At 42.5% G+C, this 18,509-nt stretch overlaps 1 protein-coding gene across 1 annotated transcript in view; it reads right to left on the bottom strand.

The window, feature by feature from the left end:
* Positions 1–18,509, bottom strand: part of ARMC3 (armadillo repeat containing 3) — a 94,287-nt gene that overhangs the window by 19,422 nt on the left and 56,356 nt on the right. Inside the window, exons 10-15 of the mRNA XM_056114666.1 lie at positions 6,674–6,923; positions 5,606–5,742; positions 3,354–3,522; positions 2,471–2,571; positions 1,559–1,660; positions 700–795 (exon numbers count right to left, since the gene is read on the bottom strand). Coding sequence (XP_055970641.1) covers positions 700–795; positions 1,559–1,660; positions 2,471–2,571; positions 3,354–3,522; positions 5,606–5,742; positions 6,674–6,923 — 855 coding nt within the window. The remainder of the gene's footprint in view (positions 1–699; positions 796–1,558; positions 1,661–2,470; positions 2,572–3,353; positions 3,523–5,605; positions 5,743–6,673; positions 6,924–18,509) is intronic.

The raw sequence follows: 18,509 nt of genomic DNA, 5'->3' as shown, positions 1-18,509 counted from the left end.
TTTTCGACTCATTTGGCTTAGCATGATACTCTCTATGTTGATCCACTTATATGAAAATTTCATGATTTCATTTTTTCTAACAGCTGCCATTGCATATCACCAGTTTCATCTGCCACAAGTGCTCCTAGCCAGGAAAGACTTGGTCCTATTCTCCTTTGTTCCTCTGGCTGCTTTTTTGAAGGGTCAGAAAGTCAGATGGGGTGGGGATGGCTGCAATTCATGGATCAGGTTCAGTGCTGCTGACATTGGGCAAAATGTCCAAGTAGCTAAACCTTTTTGGGGGGAAGGTGGGGTGGGTGGGAGAATGCCTCCCAAGCATCCGTCGGGACCCTGAGGCCTACTCCCAGAGATACTTAAGCAAGCAGAACACCAATTTAGTGCTCCAGGGCAAAGGATGTGGTGCTCTTCTAGCCCTGTAGTAACTGTGACCCCCAGAACTACATTCAGCAATACTCAAGACCATGAGGTACTGGGGGATCCAAATGACTGGGCCTTCTCTGTCTATAAAAGTGTCAGTTAGGAATTAAAATAACTTATAAATTAAATGTTGTGAGTCCTGCCTACGTCAACATATGGATTGCATCTGAAATATTTCCTATGTAAAACCTCCCCCACCCCCCACCCCCCACCCTTTCACCAGTGTGATTGGGTAGCAATGAAAAATGAACGTGATCACAGTGAGAAAACTGCATTTCCTACCTTGGTCCTTTATCTTTAGAGGCACTTTTGCTAACAGCAGTATTTCTCCCAGATGTCGATTCTGACTTCTCTTCTGTGGGAGAGGCAAACCCAATACTAAAAAGGAAGAGTACAGTTTTTGGTTTTGTTATTTGAAACAAGACGATCTCAAGCAGCTGGTCAAGGACCGTATAGCACCTTGTATAATTTATAAGGCATTTGCTCTTCCATGCTACTATCACCATTGACAAAACGGAGCGCCAGGCTCAACTGAGGAGGAGAAGTATGGTCTCAAGCATTAGTCCCTGGTCTCCTTCTCACAGGGACACAACAGTCACCCAAACCCACAGAATCAGGCTTCCTGGCTCCTTTGTCAGACAACTTTGTCACATCCATTTTAAGCAGCATTAGTGAGTTTTCTCCTTCTGCTAGTTCATTTGCCTTAGTTATTTATATTCTACTTATGAGGGAAACCATTCGGTCATTGTCTCTTTCACTTTCTATCTTCCTTCATTGAGCACACTCACCGCAAATTTATGGTGATTAGTGGAGGGAAAAGGGAGTGAGTAGGAGAACTGAATAAAGGTATTTTTGGTGATGGGATGGCACTGGAATTTGGTTCTGGGTGTCTGAACCCCCGTCTCATAGGGGGAGGGGTAAAGCTACATTCCTGACATCTTATAATTTTATATAGTAACGAATAAATAAGAGACAAAAGAAAGTCCCGATAGGACTTTCTAGCCCATTCCACCATTTATAAAAAGCAGAGGAAATTATAGTACCATAAGAAGAATAAATATGAAGTTGCCCAAATGTACCACTTTTTTACTTCCAGACTTAGGGAAGAGTTAGGTGAGTATAGACAAAGCATCACTCTTACGTGATCTTTTCTTTACTTCCTTTTCTTAATGAATATGAAGTAGAAACACTTCGTCCATAAGCAGTATCCAGTGGTTTATCTTCTGTCGATTGAGGTGAAACTCTAAAATTTTACATGTTTGAAATTAGGTTCAAATTAAAACAACTTATTTGTTAATGTTGACTTCATCTCACAAAACATTGCTTTTTGACTTCTACATGTTATTTTAAAAGTATAGAGGAGAGATCTAAGGTAAGATAAAAGTTTTAGCTACACTATTTATATATTATATATATATATAAATCACAGTCATATTCATCGATTTGCTTGAGTGGGCCCAGTAATGTCTCCATCATGAGACTTGTTACTGTGTTCGGCATATAGAATACATCACAGGTAGCTTGCCAGGCTTTGCCGTGCGGGTGAGATACTCTCGGTAGCTTGCTTGGCTCTCCAAAAGGGGCGGAGGAATTGAACCCAGGTCGGCCATGTTGGCTGCGTGCAAGGCAAATGCATGCCCTATCTGCTGTGCTATCGCTCCAGCCTATATATATATATATGTATATATATATATATATATATATATATATATATATATATAGGCAGTAGCTGTACACTTGCATGTAATTCTGGAGCTTTGTAAACATGGTTCAACTTGATTTGACTAATATACTGATATTTTCTTCAACTTTCCAGAGAATAAGGGAGTCCTGGCTGAAATAGAACATATGGAATTAATGGTCACGGGGAAGATCATAATGGTGTTTATTCAGAGGCTTCTACTACATCAGGTAATAGATTGATGGAGTGCAGCTTATTTTCATGGTGGTGCTACATCCGGGGGGGGGAAATGATAGTCTGTAGTCATGTGATGATGGAAAAATAAAAAAAATCCCATGAATTACTGCATCCCTCTTCCTCACCAAAACGCACACATCAGAACATTTACTGTTAATTAAGAGTACAGGACGGTGATCATTTAGCTCTTGTAACCAGAGTTCTTTCAACGGTGGAAGCTTGGTGCCAGGATTTATCTGCAAATAATTAAAAGACTGAAAAGTAATATTTGCATGGGGCACATTAAAAAAATTAATATTGATTCATTAGGGGATCTAAACTTTTGAGGTGTCTAATTTTATACACATTTGCACACTTAGAAACAGAAAGTTGTCCTTGTTCCCTCACCTTTGGACAGAAAATATTCCTGCAGTTTCTAACTATATTTATATTTGTTTCCTGCAGTTTCTAACTATATTTATATTTGAAAGTCCATCTTTGTATATGAGGTAACTTATTGTCTGTTATTGTAACTACTAACTAAACAAACAACTAAAAACGTTACAAGAATATGTAAAAATAGGATTGGCAAAGTCCTTTGCTTAGATCAAACCAGCCCAGGGAACAGGGTTAGATGACATTACCAAGATTTTCTTTTTGAGTCACACTGTAACTATATCCCTCTCTCTTCCCAGGTTCAGTAGTAAAATTTGGTTCATTCTGATTAGATAATAATAAAAATATGCATACTTTATCAATAATCCTTACTCCTAGAATTAATAGAATCTAGAAATTTAAAATGTTCTTCTTCTATATCTAAGACATTAAGACTAGCATTAGCAAGCTGGTTTAAGTTTTTGTTAACATTGTACACAATGCAAAATGTTACAGTTAGATCAAGTGAAAGAGGTCTTGATCCCAAAATCCAGTCTATAAAAAATATTTAACTTAGGTGGTTATACAATTACAACAGAATGGAATCATGATTAAAGATGAAATACTTATGCATACTAAAATGTGATTTAATGTTGCCACTTACCCGACCATAGTCATAGAATCCATCAGTAATTATGTTACTTGATGACAAATAGCAGAGCAGGCTATATTTCAGAGATAGGTTGTAGTTGAGTAATTTGTTATAAGCTAGCTCACTGAATTTATTTTTCCGCCTTACTGATTGATTGATTTCTTCAAGTATCTCCAAAGCCCTATCAATAAAAGCAGAAGGTATTACGTGCTTCATAATATTGTAATCCAATATTAAGTTCCCAATAATGTACCAAGCTAACTTCCAGATTGAAGACCGGAAAGGAAAACTTACAGCCACCTCCAGTTCTTATAGATGAGGTGCTGCTCCAAGAATTATAAAGACAAAGCAGCCCTCCAGGAGAGCACATATATAGCTGTATTAACACTCTGTCAAATAGCTGAGAAGCTGTTCATTTAAATAAGACTTGGTTTTGGACTCTAAATTTTACCAGCTAAGCAGGTAATAGTCAAACCCTGTTGCTGATTAAGTAGAAGCAACAAACTCATCAGGTTCTGGGAAGGAGAAGCATCTGATGAGAGTGATTAAAAGCAGGGAATGGAGAGGCAAGTCCTGACTTGACACGGTGGGTTGAAAGAAAATAGGGTTGTACTTACCAATAGCAGAGGAAAGGGAGTGAGAAGCACTTAACAAAACGGAAGATGGAGAGGTGGTCAAGTCAGGTAAAAGGTGGTCAAGAACAAGAGGTGCCCAGATTTAAGTGTTAAAATTTCAGAATTTCAAAATCGCATGGCCACTACTGCAGCCACACGACATCATACGTTATTCATAACCAGCAATAGAAAACAGATTGTCTACTGTTGCCTTTTCAGCAGATCTGAGTGTTGGGGTAAAATCTCAAATAATAATGGTGGGCCTGGTGTCAAAATATTGAATGTGATCAAAGTAAAGAGAGAGTAATGTGGAAATCATCTGCCCCACAGGTAGGGGGAGAGTGTGGGATGGGGGTATACTGGGGTTGTTGGGGGTGTAGAATGGGCACTGGTGAAAATACAGGTGTTTCATTGTATGACCGACACTTAGACCCGAAAGCTTTGTAACTGTTCTCACGGTGATTCAATAAATAAAATTATAAAAAATGAAAAAAAAGTAAGGTGGAGTTCATGCACAATTCAACCAGCTAATCAGTGGCTGAATAAATTCAGTACCCCTACATAAAAAAAAAACCAAGAGGTGGCCAATTCAGGTACCAAATGCCAGCTGGAGAGGCAGCACAGAGGTTTTGGCATTTGCCTTGCAGGTGACCTTCCCTTCTCAGCACATAGGGGAATAGCCCCAGAATACCACTGAGAGTGGCCCCCAAATAAAACACAAGGGCCAAAGAGATAGGACAGAGGGAAAGGTGTTTGCCTTGTATGCAGTTGATGTGGGTTCAGTCCCTAGCACTCCGTGTGGTCTCCTTACACTGCCAGGAGTGATCTTTAAGTGCAGAACTAAGAATAAGCCCTGAGCAGCATCGGGTATGGCCCTCCCCACAAAACTATTCAAAACAAAATAAAAGGGATCAAATATATGGCGCAGATGAAACTGGTAATGTGGTGGTGATCACAATGTACTATGTAAAATGTTGAATTCTAGTGCTGTATACTTGACATCGATAGAACGAGACACACCTGTTACTTCAATGAAAATTTTATCAATTAAAAATTCAATCATAAAAATAAAATACATTTTTTGGAAGGGGGTCCCCAGGCAGGGTTCAGAGGACTCAGAGACCACACAAAGATTCTTGGCCTGGCTAGATGGTCTGAACGGTTCGAGTTCGCCAGACGATGCAGTACAGCTCAGGCCCAGTAACACTGGGGACCTCCAAGACCACCTGGCAGCACTCAGGGGACCAGGTAGTGCCAGGGACCCAATCCAGGGCCTCCACAGGCCAGCCATGTGCTTCAACCTTCTGAACTCTCTCCTTTGTTCCTAGATACTTTTATTGAAGCCACCAATATTCTTGTTAAAACTGCATTTCACTTGCTGCTGAACTGATGAACTGGTTGAATTGATTAGGAACCATTTAGGATCTGCACACTGGGTCCTCTGTACTTGAACACATGCATTTAAGGAGGGAAGAATAGAGACGAAGCATTGAGAAGGGTTTTGTAAAGGTGGGGTTTTGATCTCTGGGAGGGGGTGGGGGCCCTGGCAGCCCAAGCCTGCCTGCAGTCTCAAGGGAACAGACCCCCTTGCCTTTCTTTGGGCTTCTTGATCTTCGCCTGAGCCAGAAACCCGGGACAGCAGCCACTAACCCTAATCTGTACAATTCCGTGCTCATTGACTCGTCGGAGGCGCAGACCATGATGGCCCAGCTGGCGTTCCTCCGGACCTCATCATTCTTGGAGTGCAGGAGCTCCACGAGGGGCTCCAGCCCCCCGGAGTTTTTCAGCTGGAATAGACAACCACATTTCATGCATTGAGGGTAGAGAATGGAAAACATTTATGCCTTTCGGGGAAAAAGAAAACCTCATTTTCTTTGCTAAAAGCATTATTTAAACAAGGTCAAGAAACATTAAGGGATGTGTCCAGGATAAGTTTTGTGAAATTCAGGGAGAAATAAATCAATGGCAAAACCTTACAGAAAGGATCACAGTTTTCTATTGGTTGCCAAGAAGGATCACAGTATAGTAATGAGGGAGGGTACCCCCGGAAGCGCGAGCTTGGCATGTGGATTAGTTGGTGATAAGGTCAAACGGGGTCAAATCAGCCCTGGAGAAACTTTTTCCACTGCCTTAACTAGAATAAAAATTTGAATGCATTGCCCAGATTTAGAGTGACCCCCAGAAACAACCTGTCTATTAGAGCTGCCTAAACAACAAACAACTTAGCTTTGTATATTTCTAAATGCTAAAGACACGAAGTTCTAAGTGTGTGAATGGGGAAAGGTGGTGCAGATGGGAGGTGCTGTCTGCAGCCCAAGTTCATTTTTGCTATTGTGCAATTCCATTTTAAGACTTGATCCCAATTTCTTCACCCCTTCTCTTAACTGGACAAATAGTGGTGTGTCTCCAGAGGTTTATGCTGTTGACATCGTTAATGTAGTACTGTAGACACAGGGGGGAAAAAAAAGACCCTGTCCCAAAACACCAAACAACAACAAAAAGTCACTTCCTGGAGTTTAGAGGCAAGAGGGCAAGAGATTAGAAGCAATTGGTGGCCTGTAGGGCATGCTTCCTTAGCTATATGAGGCTGACTTGTTTCCAGAAGCTGGAGCCAGCGTGAGCCGGAGGGAGGGGTCCTCTGAGCGCTTGATGCTCTTGCCTACTGACCAGGATAAACAGGGAGTATGAAAATGAGGGAAGCCAGCCGGAGGCTCTCACCTCCGTGCGGGCGTCGTGCTCGCAGGCCGTGGCGGCCACGGTGAGCGCCGCCTTGCTCTGCACCACGGTGTTGGCCGAGCGCAGCGGCTGCAGCAGGGCCAGCATGATGCCGCAGCTCTGGATGCTGGCGCGGAGCGGCTCCTGCATGGCCATGTTCGTGAGGACCGTGGCGGCGTTGGCGATGGCCCCGTCTCGTTTACTCCACAGGGTGTTTATCAGGGGATCGATGCCATCGGCTTCCGCGGCAGCACTGGGTATGTAAAGAAGAGATGAATGTCATGCGTCTTAATTCTAGGGATGAGCTGGGGAGCCAGTGAGGATCTAAAGATAATTTCAGAAATAATTTACAAGGCAATGAACTCCAAGTTAAGCCGCTAGGATTCAAATGGAATCTGGGAGGATGACTCATAGGAATACATTTTTAACATCCTTTCTGACATCCACAGCTTTGGTCAGTCTAAAGGTTTTTTATTTATTTATTATTTATTTATTTATTTATTTATTTTTTGCACCAAGTCCCCTGGTCACTTAATTTTTAGGGGGAGGGGGTGTTGACTACTTCTTAGAAACCCTTGTATAGATTTCCATTTTAAAAAATTGGGAGTATTTCTGAGACATGGGCATCTTACTCAACAAATTCTGCTAAGGGCTGGAACAATCATACAGAGGGTAGGACACCTGTCTTGCTCACCACTGACCCAGGTTCCATCCCTGGTAACCCATATGGTTCCTTGAGCACCACCAGGAGTAATTCTTGAGTGCAGATTCAGGAGTGAGCTCTCAGCATTGTCAGGTATGGCACAAAAACAAAAAAGCAAACAAGAAACTCTTAAAATATTCTTAACCAGTGGGAAAACAAAACTTTGAACAAGAATAAAAATTATGAACCCCTAATCACTGTCATTGTCACTGTGCTCCTGTTATTCATCGATTTGCTCAAGGGGCCTCACTAACATTGTGAGACTTGTTACTGTGTTTGGCATATTGAATACATCACAGGTAGCTTGCCAGGCTTTGCCGTGTGAGTGAGATACTGTCAGTAACTTGCCGGGTTCTCCAAGAGGGGTAGAGAAATCGAACTCAGGTCGGCCATGTCGACCACATGCAAGGCAAATGCCCTACTCCCTTTGCTAACGCTCCAGTCCAAATATAAGTTAACCCCTAATATAAGTTAAAAATAGTTAGCCCATCTTCCTCTTTTTTTCAAGTTAGATTGCTAACTGCAGGCAGACATGACCTGTTTGAAGTCAGTAAATTGTTCTGTCGGTGAATGTTGCTGACAAATTAAACATTAAGGACTAAAGCCATGGATATTGACATCGTAATGTAGTACTGTAGACATACTCAGTGTTAAATTTCTACTATCAATACTCCATTAGAGTATTAACATTTTTGCCTCTTAGAGTATCTAATCTTTTAAGAGTACCATGTGTCCTAAAACTCTTGCTTTGTAATCACTTAAAAAGGTAAAGCAGCAAAAACATTTTCAAAGCTCACTTTACCAAGTGCAGGATGATTTAATTATGCTCTGTAATGGAGCTGCCTTAGGAACTGCTTCAAGTAAGAGATGCCTCAAGCAATAAGATAAATAGAATATCCTGGTTTTAAAGGAAAACCGCAAATATAAATCCATTTACATCTATCATGGTAACCAAGGTAATGAGACAAAAAACAGAAACAAAAGAACCGCTACCCCAACAGTATCAATATTTCCACCTCTTTTTATTTAGGATCATATTAATAACCCAAAGTGAAAGCAGCCATCGGGCTATCTGATTTAGCTCATCTCTGTGGACTTTGGTGAATTAGATTGAACTGGGTACTGTCACTTCAATTTGCTGATTGTGCAGGAAAACTGACAATCTCAAGAACAGAAGTTATCACATTGACCCATCAGAGTATCAGAGCGTGGAGAGCAAACAAAACCTCCAGCAGGGGATTAGTAGTCCAGGAGAAAGGACACTGTGATGGTCTGAGGTACAGATCACAGGCCTGGGCAGGGAGCTCAGACTAGAGGGGCAGCTCTCAAGGAAGGGCTGGGATGCTGTTATCTTTGGCAGCACCTCCCAACACTGGCTTATGGAAATCTGTCCAAAATTCCCAGGGTACTGAACCAGGCAGAGTGGATGCCCAGTTCCACCTGGCCCATACTTCAGTCCCTGCTGCGCACTAGCTCTTCTTGTGGCTTCTTCCATTTGTAACTCTGGGAAAGTAACCCTTAAAACTAAAATTTGGGTTGATGCCAAATAAAATTTTATTCTTATTTGTACTGGAGAAGAAAAGCTTCAAAGGGTTCTCAACCAGGCACATCTGTGCTAGAGCCAGACCTGGAGGTTCTAGGGATGGAACTTGGGATCACCTGCATGCCAGACAGTGCTCCTGCTCTTTGAGCTTCCTCACTGGGCCCAGAAATTTCACTTTTAATTCTATTCTTCATTATAAATTGACATGGTGTCCATTTGATTTATGAATGTGGCAAAAATAAAATGCTCTAATATCAAAATCATCTCGCTTTTTTTACTTGAGTAGAAACATTGAATTTATGTAACCGCCAGCAAGAATTTGAAACCTCAAACCTTTTCCAAAGTCATTACCCCTCTTTGACTTATTAGAAACTTAATGGCACAGAGCCCTTAAACCAAATACTTTAGAGATTTTATAAACATTTTTATAAACATTGGTTAAAATGCTTGATTCTTTTGTCTCCTCGTGATTTTTCTTTGACTGCATTCTTTTTCGAATGACTTCCTCTTCATAGGGGTCGTATTCAGCAGTGTTCAGGCCTCCCTCTTGGCTCTATGCTCAGGGATCACTCCTGGACCATGTGGAGTGCTGGAGACAAAACCCAGGACAGCTGTGTGCTGGGCAAATACCCTGGCCATCATACTGTCTCTCTGGCCCTGCATGGTTAACTCCAGCACTGTCTTAGAGTGGAAAGAAACAGCAGCAACGGGGGATGTCAGAAGCCAGAGCACCTCAGGTAGCTGCAAACCTGCTGATTCTCAAAGCCTTGGTATTTCTGTGCACTAAGGGAGCTTGTTTTGTTTTGTTTTCAGAGGAAGATTTTTTTAATAAAAAGACTACAGAGCACCACTCCATCATTTTAGCTTCTCTTTACTGAAAACAAAAACAAAACACTGGCTCTAGGAGATGTCGGGGTTTCGCTGCATTTGCCTTTGTTCACAGCCTTTTTGCTGGGTTTTCCTTTTCCCTTCTTCACCACGGCGACCAGGGTCTGAGTTCACACATGTTTTTTTTTTTTTTTACTCTGCTCTTCTCTTTGCTCTTTTGTGGGGCGAATATGGAATACAGGAGAACCTAGCTCTTTAAAAAAATAATAATAATTCCAGACACACAGTGGGATGTAGTTTGCTTTCTTTGTTCTTGAGCCACGCCCAGTGGTGCTCAGGGCTCTATGCTTAGGGGTCACTCCCAGTAGGGCTCAGGGGACTATGTGTGGCACAACAAAATCTAGGTCAGCCATGTGCAAGGCCAGCACCTTACTCCTCTGTGCTACCCAGCCCTGGAAAATAGGTTTCCAGAAGCCAGCATGAGAGGACAAATCAGGCAGGCAAAGCCTAGATTGCACTGTAATTGCATCACAACATGTCTGCCCGCAGCTCTTCTGCACAGCTCTGTTTACATGTACAAAGCACAAGCAAGGTCGAATTATTATGGTGAAAAAAAATCTTTACTCTTACCTTAAAAACCTAATTTCAATTATAGAAGTAGAGTGTAGAATTTGTAGTTTTCCTTTAAGAATTAATTGCATTAATTTTATGTCTTTAAAACCCAACACATTCTGTTTTGGTTCCCCCCCCCCCCCCCGTCTTAGATATACACAAGCTGAAACCTGTCATATTTTTAAACACATCCACTCCCTAGATCGTATAGTATTATCCAAATGAATGGGACAGCAGTCAAACGGCTTTGTTACAAAATTCAGAATTAGAGGGCCATATGTCATCACAGTAATCTGAAAATATTTTCTGATATTTACTCTCATTAGCCTTCATCCAGTTGGAGTTAAATCAAGTAAGAGTTTAATATGTAAATTTCAAAGGCAACGAACTAAAACATCTGCTTATAGCGTTTGATATATGTAAATTGAAGTCAAGTTTGACATGTCATATGTGTCCAATTTATATTTTCCTCCTCCGTATTCCTCAGATCTCTCTTTTTTCTCCTTTTCTCCCATCAAAAGCCACCACAATATTGTCTCCCGAGGATTGATATGCTCTCCTAACAGGTCTCTCTTCTCCCCTTCCAAGTCTTTTCCCATCTGACAGATGAAAAAAACTTTAAAAATAAGTGGAATTGTATTGCTTCCCTGCTTTAAAACTCTTGCCATTTCTCATAGCTTGGAATGAAGTCCTAGGTTCCTCACCCCGTCTCCAGGCTCCTGTGAGAAGTGACTTTCCCTTCCCACTATGATCCCTATCAATCTCCTTCCTGCTTTTCTGGACTCCAGGCTTCTCTGCTGTTCAGCAATAAGGAAGATCAACTCCCCTCGGGTATCCTTGTCTCTGTTGCCCCCTTAAATTTTATTTAACTTTATCCTTGTTTCTGATGCCCCCTTCTCCTGGGAAAATCCCTATTACATCTTTCAAGCATGGACACAACTTTCTCCCCCTCAAGGAAGCTTAGCTCGATCCCAAACTAGGTCTCTTTTTCTCATGAGCTCAGAACATTTGTTTGCAAAATGTTTATGTTTCTTTTTGCTTAAAAAAGTATTGGTTTGGGGTCTAGAGAGATAGCACAGGGATGAAAGTGCCTATCATGCACTCAGATAACCCTGGTTGAATCCTTGGCTGCCCATATGGTCCACTTAGGCACTGCCATGAGTGACCCTTGAGCACCAGCCCAGGAGTAGGCCCTGAGCACTGACAGGTGTGACCCCCAAACCAAAACTACCACAACTATCAAGAGTGGGCTCAATTATTCACAAACAGGGATATAGTATTATTTTATAACACTTGTATGAAAAAATATTCAGCACAATATTTTTTATACACGTTTCCACATCCCACAATGAAGCAGCACTTAGACCATGAATGAGAAGAACATGAAGAAGAAACCCAGTCACACAATGTCTACTCACAGCTCACAGGAAATACTACACCCTTTTGTGACAGATGCTGCAGCATTCCTGTTTGATGCAAACAACCTTCCACCCACTCACCCTCACCCTCACCTCCGCTCTACCATTGCTTCCTCTCCTTGGTGATGATGGCCATCACTACCCTCTGCCTGCTCATCATTCAGTCTCGGGGCTGTGTCTGCACCTCGCACCCCCTCAGAGGAAGGTTGAGCTGTTTGGAACCACTTCCACCTGGCAACTGCCAGCTCTGAGGCATAGGCAGATGAAGAGGAAATAGCTGTGCACCCTCCAGACCAGAGCCCAGGAGGAGGAAGAGGGCCAGGGTGCAGCAGGGCCTAAAAAGCCAACTGACATGAGTCAGTGTGAGAGTTCTGGTGGCTCACGTCAGTTTTTGACATCTTCCATGACATGGGCCCTCTGTGAAGGAGCACTCAGACTAAAACAAATGATGGAAGGAGGCTTGGTACCTCCAAGAAGCCTGTTAGAGAAATGAAAAAACTACAGTCAGACAGAAGTTACATGTCTCTCTGTACCATCACTTGGAGGATGGTCATCTGCCTGTCTCCCTTCTACTTCCTTTACCTCTGCATCCTGAGACAGTGAGAGCAACCTCCTCACCTGTCTCTCCACAGCCCACTCAACATGAGGATGGGGGTTGGGGTATAAGGTTGGAGCCCCTAATGATGATTCTTTTTCACTTAGTGAGCAGCAAAGACAAGATCTGTGCCCTCAGCTGCTCTCCTTACCATCTGGCTCCCTAGCAGAGGCAGCAGTTAATATTTGGGGGAAGCCAATTCCCTTCTTAAACTGTTCTAGGATCAACTGTATTTTACTTGAATTGAGCCAACAAAGCAAGTGACAAAGAAAGTGCCTTCACGATGGAAAAGGAGGGAGGAATGAGTAGCCAACTTGATTTGAATCTGCAAGGGGTAGGTCCCAGCAAAAATGAGATGTCCACCTTGTCACAAATATGGCTACTCAGAAATCAGTTCATCCCCTCTATGCATGCAATAATTCTCTGGAATTGTGCAGTGAAATAAATTTTGTATTGAGTTTAACATGTGGAATCCTGCATTTTAGACAATTTTGGGGATATATCCTTTTTTCCTTGTCAAGAGGACTCTGTATATGTTTATGTGTTTATGTATAATTATATTTGCAGATATCAGTTGGGTATTTTGTGGGGGGGTGGTGGTTGTCCAAGTAGTGCCAGAGAGCTTCCTGGCATAACTCAGCCTGGGACCATTCAGGTCCAGCAGTGCTGGGGACCAAGGGTCAGCTGGTTGTGCTGGGGTTGGGGGTCGGAGGTGGGGACGGTCGGTGTCAGGAATCAAACCTGGGGCCTCCATGCACCAGGCATATGCTCCTGCCCTTGGAGTTATATCTCTTGCTCCTTTGCCGCCGTTGTTGACGGGGCTTAACTCTGTCATCAGAGAATCCCGGGCAGCCCCTTTCAGAGTGTGGAACCTTGCTGCAGTCTGCAGGTTCCTGTGGAGCGCATCTGCAAAGGCTGGTTACATGCATCAAGGGTGACCTTGGGCTGTACAAAAATCTGTTTAACAGAGCCCACATCCTGGGTAATATGTGGGACTCCATGGAACAGATGGTGATGTTGGCAGTGAGAACCTTGTTTGTTAACTGTGATTACAGCCGTTCCCACCAGCATGACTTTTCATCTGTCTCGGAGAGCTTTGCCACCAGGAGGATGCTGGCGCAGACACCCTGGAAATGGTCAGGCTGATGCCCCTACACAGTGCCCTGTGACCAGTGCCCTGTGACCTCGCAGGTGCAGGGGGATGGACAGATGAACAAGCCTCCAGGTTGCACCCACCAGAGTTCAGATGCCGTAAACAAGATTTTAAGATTCCAGATCCCTATTCTCACCATTTCTGGGTGGACCTTGACTATCTGTCCAGGAGGGCACCACCTTGGCCCACATCACACCTTCTGTTTCCATAGTGGGGGACATGGGTCTGTCATGAACGAGCTGCCATTATGAGAGAAGTGTCTGCATTTTCACGTGGCTGACTTGTCTCCTGATAAAGTAGGCATGATGGGCAAGGTATCCAGTCTTCATCAGTGAGTGGCTTTCACTGTTGTTAAATGTTTCCATGTCACTGAAAATGTCCGTTTATCTACCTATAGATGATTCCCAAATTGGATGAGAAATAGCATGTTGCTGACTTTTCTCAGCCCTGCTGATGAAACTGATGTACGTTCTGGGGTGAGAAAAGAAGTCAAGCCCTCTTGGGAGGCCCCTCTCCAGCACTCGATTGCTTGGTGAGCTCTTGGGGATTGCACCCCCCTTTTCCCACACTTGATGTGATGCCGGCATTATGTCTTATACTTATCCTGTACTCTAATCACTTCGGAAACCACCTTTCTAGAATCACTCATGTGTTGTCTCCCTCTTGCACTGAAAGTTTCAGGAAAGCAGTTTTTGGGTGAATGTTCATTTCATCGCAGCCATATAGCCTGGAGCAGCACCGTCTCAGCATAGGAAGAACACCAGAGCGAAATAATGACCAACTCAGCCTAGATCCATAGGAATAAATGATTAAAACTTGGGCACAAAATTATCAAAGTGGTTTAGGCTGGCCCATCTGAACCCTAAATGAAAATGGTGTTTCAGGCTCCCTAGAAGGCTGGACATAAGAAATCCTTTAGAGGAGTCTTCTCCAAAATAGAGAATCTAAGATAGATTTACTCTTTCTTTGGAGATAGAACAAGGAAATGTAGAGAAGCTAAAATCTGTACACAAAACATATCCACCGATATGGGATTGAAACTAGTTACTCTTAGTCCATTACCTTTTTACAACTCTCTCTCTTGAGCTTAAGAAAGCAAAGTGTATTCTAATAAACATTAAAGAACAAAAGACAACCAAGCCAGCCTGTTTAGTATTGCATCATTTCTCAGGGAATGAATGGAGGGACCAATCAGACTTCCAGCCTAGCAGGAAATTGTTATCACTGTGGGATATATCTCCCCATTTTCTTATTCTTCCTATGGGAGAGGGAAATAAAAGACCCAGGGAAAATATGGGAAGGGGGTAAGAAGGAGAGGGGAAGGGAAATGGAAGGGGAAGGAAATGATGAAAGCTCATCCTTTCAAAGGTACCACTGGCCAGTCTAGACGGGAGATGAGGAGAGCTCAGAAAAGATAAGGGAAAAGTTTTGGTTAGTTGGTTTGGGGGAAGTTCAGCGTCAGGGAGGCACTGAGCATGGGGCCGAGAAAAACTGCAAGTGGGGAGGCTGGGAGCTCTCTCTCACTCCAGCCAGCCTCCCCAGGGATGTATTCGTGGTTTCACTTTCTGCAGTTTCATTTGCAGGGATCAACCATGGTCCCAACCCTAACAGATGCTGTGAGAGGCCACAGTCACATGCCTTTTCTTACAGTATCTGATGGTAATGGCTATTAACTCTTCCTATGTCTAGCTTACACAGAAAATGGAATCAGGGGTAGGTAAAGGAAAAACCATTCTGTGTTGTTTGATACATGTTTGCCTTCCTGTATCCATGGAAGGTCGTGGACTACATTCCCCTGCATTAAAGTGTTCTGGTCTACTCCATATCATCCTGGTGTATGTGTGCGTGTGTGTGCCCGCGCGAGTGTGTGTGTGTGTGTGTGTGTGTGTGTTGTGTATGCGTGTACCTCACCTTCGTGACCTGGAGCAAGGACTATGTCTCTGTCTCATGGTCTGTGGGATGGAGATGTAACCATATTCACTACACACGCCAATCCCTCATAGACTAAATTCTCCTTCTCTTCCATCTCTCCCTCTTACTCAAAGAGATTTTCCTGTCTCAAGTTCTTGGGTAGTGGGGGAAATATACTGATTGCAAACTTGCATGCACGTACAGTTTTCAGTTTCAGCTTCCCAGCTGGTCAGTCATCTTCCAACATCTCCTCACACATTCACACAAGTCTTTCCATTCAGTTCTAATCAGTGAGTATAAAAGGGTGTTACCAGAAGGAAGAAAATCCTCAGAAAAGGATATAAAAAGTCAAGGTTTTCAGTATACTGCTTCATATCGAGAGAAAATTCATACAATGTAAAGGTATCAAAATGATAGCTGGATACACTGGAAATTCGACCTGAAGGAGATCCTGATATCTTTAAATTTTAGATTCTTTAGGGTGGGTCCCGGCTCTTGGGTTTAAAAAGTGGCAGGGAAAATATTCTAATCAAAAGCTTTGAGGGGTTCGCCTGGCCCCACAAAAATAGTAACTAATGAAATTTGAGCTTTTCTTGAAGATGAACTAGGTTTCCACAGACACAAAATGGAGATGAGGTAAAAACCTGTTTCTTCAAATCCAGCCTGGGTTTCCCCAACCCAGTAAAACTCATGTTTGCAAGGACATTCTATCAAGTGGAGATGGAATTTAGACTCTAAGGGGTAGAAATTAAAAGTATTCACTGGAAAAATGCAGTAATATTTCTTTAGTTGACCCCCAAGTACTCTTCCACAACCCTGGTAAGACCTCTGGCTAAAAATGTCCAAGCACCCAGAAAGATACATGTATTATGATGATGATGACGGTGATGAGGATGATGACAATGACGACGACGATGACAGGACGATGACAATGATAAAAGGAAGGAGTTAGGGAAGGAATAAGAGACAAAGACAAACCTCACAACTAATAACATTCACTTAGCAATAGACTCTTCGTTTTAAATGCCTCATAAAATAGCTTCTGGATAGTACTGCTTTATTAATGCATTTAAATCATTATTTTAGATACACTACAGAATATTTCCAATTAAATTTATGTTTCACTAAAATTCAGAGCACTTCTTTCTTCACCTTTCTTGCCCCTCCCCCAACTTCCTTCTAAAAGGCCACTAGGGGGCAGTATGAAAACGCAGTTCCTCTCACTGTTCACAGGGAAAATGGAACTCCAGGGGAAAAAAAACCCACGACGGTCTCCCTGTGGAAAAAACCCCTTTAACAACAAAGACAATAACTGCACAACTCTGGCGTTATTAAATCCAACCGATGCATCCAGTCTAGAACACGAGTTTGCATTTTTCAGGAGCTGGCATTTGGTCAATGTTTAATATAGTATTTCAGGCGACCCTGTTACTTCTAAGTGAATCTGTGCTTATTGGCTCTAAAGCAAACGTTAAAATTTATTTTCAAAGGATGACAGCACACACCTCTAGCATTTCAAAAGCACACGACTTTCTCTTCCCACCGAAGGACGGGGAGGAGCAAGTGCAACTTGCAGTATTTTTGCCAACTCTTGAGAGGTTTTCTTTTTTCCTCCTTAAATATGACTATCATTCACAGAAGTACAGTTTTAAGTGCACGCGCGCATACACACACACACACACACACAGACACAGACACACACATCTTGAAAATTCTAAGGAATATAGCATTAGTCTATACCGAAATATACAGAATAAAAGATATAATAAAAGTAAGTATACAAACATATTGCCTCCATCCACAACTCGTTTAATAGGGTGTGAATGGGGCGTAGGGGAGGCGGGTGGGGGCAGATTTAAAAATCCTTTCTGTACAGACTAGATTGATTGAATGGTCTAAGCAATCACTTCAAGCCAGGCCCTTTCCTGCCAATAGTGAAATAAGTGAAAAGCTATGAATAAATGAAGTGTTGCCTTTTCTTGAAGAACAATATGAATGTCTGAATGCCGCATAATTTTTAAATAGCATCTCTTCATTTTTCATGCTATTCTCAAGCATAAAAAATTCTACAAGGTATTAAATTTATTCAATTCATTTTTTTTTCTTTCTATGTTCCTGCAGGAAAATACCACTACTTAGAATACAAAATGAAGGATCATTCATATATAATGATATTCAAAGGTCCCATAAATTTGGGGGCATTATTTCTTTATGGAATCTCTTTTGGGGGCATGCTCACTCTTGTTCTCAATTCCTTTGTTGTGGTTCTGATTGAAAGTCACATAATATAGCAGCAGGATAATCTCTAGAAATGATGACTTTCACTCAGGTGGTGTGTTGGCCAGAAGGGCCTACAATCATTCATACAAAAGCAGCTATTTTTAGGTCCAGATAGATAGTACAGGGGGAAGATACTTGTCTCGTGTGAGGCCACTTGGGCCGCAACCCAGGTTTGATTCCTGGTACTGCATATGGCTCCCCAGCTGTCAGGAGTCACTACTGAGCACAGAGACAAGAGTAGGTCCTCAGCACAGAGCCAAGAGTAGCTCTTAAGTACCACCAGATATGTCCCCAATCTCCTTCTCCCCAAAATCATTTTTTAAACCAACTACCATTTATCTGCCATGTTGAACTTCTTGACTCACTGATAATTTAGGAAGCCATGAAGAGATATAAAAATTAAAAATAAAAAAGTGATGGAGATAAATAAAAGGTCTCCAAGCTTCGGGCAAAGAATCCAATCCTGGGGCTGGAGCAATAGCACAGCGGGGAGGGCATTTGCCTTGCATGTGGCCGACCAGGGTTCAATTCCCAGCATCCCATATGGTCCCCTGAGAAACTCCATGTGTAATTTCTGAGTTCAGAGCCAGGAGTAACCCCTGTGCATCACCGGGTGTGACCCAAAAAGCGGGAAAAAAAAAAAAGAATCCAATGCTGTAAGCAGTCAATGTGTAAGTTCAGAGTAGATTGAAGTGGGAACTCCAGACGTGATTATGTATTCTAAGTAGCAAAACAAGGTTAAGTAGGTATAGCTATTAAAATAACTATAGTTCTTACTTACCATGCTTTTATTTTA

Source organism: Sorex fumeus, unplaced genomic scaffold (genome assembly GCF_029834395.1).
Source record: "Sorex fumeus unplaced genomic scaffold, SorFum_2.1 ptg000026l, whole genome shotgun sequence".
NCBI lineage: Eukaryota > Metazoa > Chordata > Mammalia > Eulipotyphla > Soricidae > Sorex > Sorex fumeus.
This window is presented reverse-complemented; position numbering and strand designations above follow the sequence as displayed.